General features: G+C 35.5%; 1 protein-coding gene across 1 annotated transcript in view; it reads right to left on the reverse strand.

The window, feature by feature from the left end:
- The window catches only part of kitlga (kit ligand a), a 32,025-nt gene extending 26,423 nt beyond the window's left edge, over nucleotides 1-5,602 (reverse strand). The window contains exon 1 of the mRNA XM_066723621.1: nucleotides 5,361-5,602. Within this exon, the coding sequence (XP_066579718.1) occupies nucleotides 5,361-5,375 (15 nt within the window). The 5' untranslated portion in view covers nucleotides 5,376-5,602. The remainder of the gene's footprint in view (nucleotides 1-5,360) is intronic.
- Between the last annotated feature and the right edge of the window lie 605 nt (nucleotides 5,603-6,207).

A 6,207-nucleotide genomic window follows, 5' to 3' on the forward strand; every position in this document is an offset into this window, starting at 1 on the left:
AAGCCAATCAGCTCAATTCCCTGGTGAACCACGCCTATAAGCCCGCCCCGTATGTTAATCACTTCTAGTGTCCGCCCCCACATTGTATTTAATTTTGGCACTGTTCATGCGGAACCATCGCATAAAAGAAAACACTGACACACTGCAAAGCAATGTGTGTATTGCATTTAATTCAGTCACTACCATCACACTGCTAAGCAATGTGAAGCATTAGTATTACATTTAATTGTGGCATTAAAATACTACAATGTTATAAAGCAATTCAGCAGGGATAAGACACACCAATAAGCTTGTATTGATTAACAACGCGTGTATTGCTTTTCATTTTGGCACGACAAATTCGCAACATCCAGTAAAGCAATACGTCGATAATTTTTCAATTTCAGCATATATATTGTTTTGTATTTTGGACTAGAACGCTTCCATAGCTGAAAGCTAGTCTTTAAACAATTGATAATATGTAATATGTATTCTTTAAGGTTATTTTCAAGAAAAATATACTATTGTTTTACCTAATGTCAGTTAAACAATCCAATACTATGTTGATTTGCATCACCTCTTTATCGGCAGTAAGTTTACTTCATGTATTTGTGTACATATATATAATATGTTATTGAATCTATATAATCTGTTAATGAATTTCCAAGCGGTCTGAATTGAATCACCCCCCATTATACATTGGGTAAATCAGTGACAGTGACTTGATAAAATCTGTACATAATCTTTACCTTGTAATGTATACATTTTCAAACTTTACCCACAAATCATAGCATATGGATCTATACTAACATTCATTACTGTTTTTAAACCAGCATATAGAGGTGGAGGTTTCCAGACAGACAGAGAGAGAGCTGTGTTGGGGTGTTCTGGAGAAGAAAGATTTGACAGTAGACGTTTTTGAAGTGGGGTATATGTCTACCGAACTTCATTTTAGTAATCTATTGTGTTTTAAGGGAACGTCGGTTAACTAATTAACTACCATAAGATTACATACAGTCTTCAGAAACGATTTATTGTGAGGTACGTCATATACAGGGCCCTGCAGTTTATGAGACCTGCTTTTAAAGGCTACAGTTAATTCCCCCCAGCTGGCCAAGTAGTCTGTATAATGAAACCACAGACATTTGTTTAAAGGGACATAAAGGGGCATCTCTGTATTACTAATATATCCTATCCAATATTATTTGTTAACATCTGTCAATAAATCTTTTTTTTTTTTTTAACTGGTAGGAACACATAATTTGTAAATAGAATATTAAAAAAAAAAAGATTCCTGTAACAATTGATATAAAATACTGAATTTGAAACATCAACACTGTAACATATTACAAAGATACCATAATATAATGCATGGCTGTTCACAAGCAGTCACTTGACGTGCATTACATTTTCCTATTAAATTAAAGCATCATCAGTTGGTTAACCCTGCCTTCTGTCAGAGATTCTGTAAAAACTTGGCCATGAGAAGAAACACTTTGTTCAGCAGCTACAGAATTGGTAAATACTGACAAATATCTTTCATGTTTAATTGGGAAATAATTCTTCAGCTTTAATGCAAACTAATTTTAAACTTCTCACATCAGTAAGCAATTTCTGAAGATTCCTACAGTGTTTGGTGAAATGTGCATGATATTCCAGAAACCCAAGTGTCCCATGATGTTATGTGTGCCTCAGGTGGCAACTTGATGGGTAAAGTATAGACTTGTTAGATTGCTTGTGTCAGGTGTTTTCTGCTTGGGCTTTGTACAAATATTTGCAATGGTTCAGCTTCTTTGCTTTCGGAAAATAATTGACCCTGATATTGCTGGGAAAAGGCTATTAAGAGGACATTACAAGTCATATGTATTGAATTTGGCAAATAGAAAAAACAGAGCCCTAGACATACTATACCAAACCTTGATTTAACTGTACATACAGCTTTGCAAAAAATTAAGAGACCACTCCAAGTTCAGAAATCAATGTTATGGTCTTATTTTTTTCCAGAGCTGTATATAGCCATCACTAAAATTAATTTATGGATATTAAGTTAGCACACACTTATCTCAAATGACTTACAGAGAATATAGGGAACATGATAAATTAGCAGCTACATCTGCTAAAAAAAAATATTTTGTTTTTACACATCGTCCTAAAGACAGAGAACTTGGAGTTATGTATGTGTTCAAAGTCACTCTGCTAGAGTCAGAGCTTAAACTAAGACCATATTCATATCTAGCCCTTCTCTTCCTTGTCACTAAAAGCCCTCTCATCCATACAAAGGTTAAAAGCACAGGAGTGAATGTGGCTGATGTGTCCTTGCATTGTTTGAAAAGATGCAATCTCTTTTTGTACTTGTATAGGAGCAACAAGGGTGGATTTATAAATGTTTGAGGGATATTGGCTTCCCTTAATGGCCAGAAGAGTCTGCTATAGTGCCAAGAAGGTCTCCAAGAGGTTTGGATATTCTTAATTTACAATTCCAAAAAGATATAATGAATCATAATGCAAAAAACATGATGCTTTCATCCATCTTAAAAAATGTTAAGTAGCCTAAGTTATTAAACATAAGTTATTAGACATGTTGTCATCCAGAATTTGCACATGCTCTGAATCTCGGTGAACTTGACCTCTCAAAATGTAACTAATGTATGTGACATTACCCAAAGCAGATTTTGATGGCATTTTAATTAGGAATTTCCATTTCTTCTTGGACATGACCCGTATCACCACGTATTCATCCTTAAAGGTTTGGGTTGTGTGGCTAGTCTTTTGTAAAGAAAACGAAAAATACATAAACAGGACAACTTGCATGTCAACTGAGTGACAGGACACAGCTCTCTCTGTCCTGAATCCCAGTCCGGTTGGCGCCTGACTGAATAAGGCAGGGTTTCCCACAGCTGACTGTACACAGCCAGTGACTATGGCACAAGGCCAATTTTTCTGTGTCACCAGGGGACACCCAGTTAGTCTTTAACTAGCCCACCTTGGTTGAAACTCATAGGTCATGGCTTTGGGACTCATCCTGCAATCCTGAAAATGTAACCATAGAAGCAACGCCATTAATTTGTAAATAAATGGTAGCTTCCATACAATGTTAATGGAATGCCATGATGGAAATAAAACAATTGTCTCACATGCTATTTCCTCAGAATTATTTAAACAAATTATTATCATTATTATCCCTGATTTAAAAGGGGGACACAGTTTGGATTTGACCACTGTTTTGAATTAAATGTGACCTACAAAGTTGAGCACTTTTTGAATAGAGTGTGAGGGATATTGGCACAAAATGGCACTCACACTTTAATGTACTTTATAGTTCCCACTTAATTGGTCCAGTTAATTATACCTGTACTTTTTCTTCAGATTACCTTAATCACACCTGTACCTCTACTAATGGTAATTCTGCCTGCTTTGACCACACACTGATAAGACCTTTTATGTGCCTTTACTTGAACTACCCTTAAATAAAATCATGCTCTGTATTTTGTATTTTCTCTGATACTCAAATTAAATGCTGAATTTTCTTGCTCTTACTGTATTATGTTTCTTCAGATGTATATATTTTATGTAAACTGTAAATTGCCCTGGGTATGGGTGTCTGCTAAGCAATATAATAGTAAATACACAGAATACAATAGACCCAAATGAAACAAATATTTTAAAATTGCCATAACTTGCCACGATTGCTCACGTTTACAACTGACTATATATTTTGGCAATCTCACTGGCAATTCCATGCCAGTTTCAAGCAATACCTTTACAGTTCACTAGGCTTTCCTCACAACTTTAGTGATTCAACTAAATATATCAAATACAACATAAAATATTACACACACATTTAAATCAGGTAATATCAGTAAGATATCCAGGTTACATCTAATAAAGGTAGGTTTTATATATATATATATATATATATATATATATATATATATATATATATATGTGTGTGTGTGTGTCAATGTTACTATCTCCTATATATTAAGATGGATACACTGCAAGCCTTCTTTATGGTTTCACAAAACAGTGCTGCAATTTAGTCCCATTCAATCTTGACATTTCTCCAATTGCACATTTGACTGAATGGTGTCTCACAAGACATAAAACCTAGTTAAACTTTAAGCTCCTGTAGCACCTGCTTTCAATTATCTTTGCTTTCACAACCTTAGGGCCTCCATTGTAAGGTTCAGTTCTAAATTATTATCTGCAAGCCATGGCTATGCACAAACATATACACACTATAAACAGACACTTTTATTTATAGTCTACTGAATAGAGGATTACTGGATCAAATGTCTTCAGTCGTGTACAGTAAAAGAGCCAAAACCAAAGAAGAAGAGGCGAAATGGATGGTAAAAGTGAAACACGTTGCTGTTACACAACTCACAGACCAATAGAAATACTTTGAAACATTTGCAAATCCTTCAAGAACCACTGAACAATCTTTCACACAGTTTCTTCTCCATATTGAGACCTCGTACGCGTTTGTATATTATTTGAATAGCCGAGGCAATGGGCTTTCCCTGAAATACGTCCAGCTCAGTAGGGGATACATTTCATTAGTACACGTAAACATGATCCAAATAAGTCAGCTGTACAAATGAGAAATATGATTGCTGATGTAATCAATGTGGAATATATATAAACCCTTACAATGCATATGCACCTCTACATCAAGTTTCTAGTTAAACATCACTGCAATGCGCATATATATATATAACGTGCTAAGGTTTCAGGCTAAAGAGATGTTCACCTATAGTTGCTGTTTACTTCAATATCTGATCCTGTAAGATCAAATAATGATGATCAGACATTCATTCATGATTAGAAAATGTACGCAGTTTTTTCCACTTTTATTACTACACAACCATCATTACACTGAAGAAACTTCCTCCCCCATAGGCTAAATGTAAAAGCTGAAAACGCATGAGGATTTTTAAATATATTTGTATGCATTATTATTAGTATTAGTAGTAATACTAGTAACAGTAGTAGTAAAAGCCCATCCATTGCAACAGGGGGGGGGGATGCCAGTCAATGTCTCAGCAAAACACTTCGCAGACAAGCATGTTGCATTTCTTGGTAAACAACTTTGCACAACAATAAGGGAAATGAGAACCGATTTTAGCAATCGGTTGTTCTGGTTCATACTAATGCTAAACCTATCTGTCCTGTAACAGTATATCGATGGTACTCGATTTGCACGCAGAGGCATTTTGAAGTTAAGTCTCATTCACAAGGCATGGAAATGGTGACACCACATGCAGAAGGGTTACTCTGTAGCATTCACAGCAAAACATAGCCGAGTTGCTGTTATATAACTGCGATTAAATGTGCAATAGGAAAAGATGCACAATTGCAAACTGTGCAAAGCCACTTACTTTTGCCTTCTTCATAAGGAAAGAGAAGAGTTAATCCAAAGTAAGCAAAACCCTATTTTATCTGACTTCAGATGGGAGGGAAAGGGTTCTCATAATTCCGCTTGCGCATATCCAAGGTTTATCGGCAAAAGAGTCCAGACTTGGGGGTAAAAAGCAGACCTGTAACATGCTAAATATCCAGGGTTCACTGAAATCAATGGCAAGGCTACACTAACTAGAATGAGCAATTCAAAGTGAACACCACTTTATAACCGCAACCCCTTTTATGCCTGGCGCAAGAGCCGCCCACTTTAACTAGCGCTTTTTTAAGCAGCATTGCCATTGCCTGGTGGAGACAGGGCTTCACTTAAGCGAGCGACGTCTAGGCACAAAAACCACTATTCACGTTCAAAAGACACACACACACAGATCGAGATACAAGAGGGATATTACTTTCAGGTTATTTGCAATGTTTGTTGCAGAAGTGAAACTTGTTTCAACAATATTTTAGTCCAGACACTTCCATTTTTAAGGAAGGCACTTTTTTAATGAATTAATTTATTGGCAAAGATTCGATACATTATGATGGCACAATTATCAAAAGGACATTTTCCTAGACTCTACTTGTGTGGCGTTATTATGGTGCTCATTTATATATATATATATATATATATATATATATATATATATATATATATATATATTGTTTATATGCATATATGTTGTATATATATGTTGTGTCTTTATTAGGGACCATTAATCCACAATATATTTTACCTGCCCACTTTAGCAATACATTCCTCCATCCCCTTCGCAGGGCAGAGAGGTTTGTTGGTAGTGTGAACTTGAAGTTATGAATTAGTAGCCT

This window comes from Amia ocellicauda, chromosome 15 (genome assembly GCF_036373705.1).
Source record: "Amia ocellicauda isolate fAmiCal2 chromosome 15, fAmiCal2.hap1, whole genome shotgun sequence".
Taxonomy (NCBI): domain Eukaryota; kingdom Metazoa; phylum Chordata; class Actinopteri; order Amiiformes; family Amiidae; genus Amia; species Amia ocellicauda.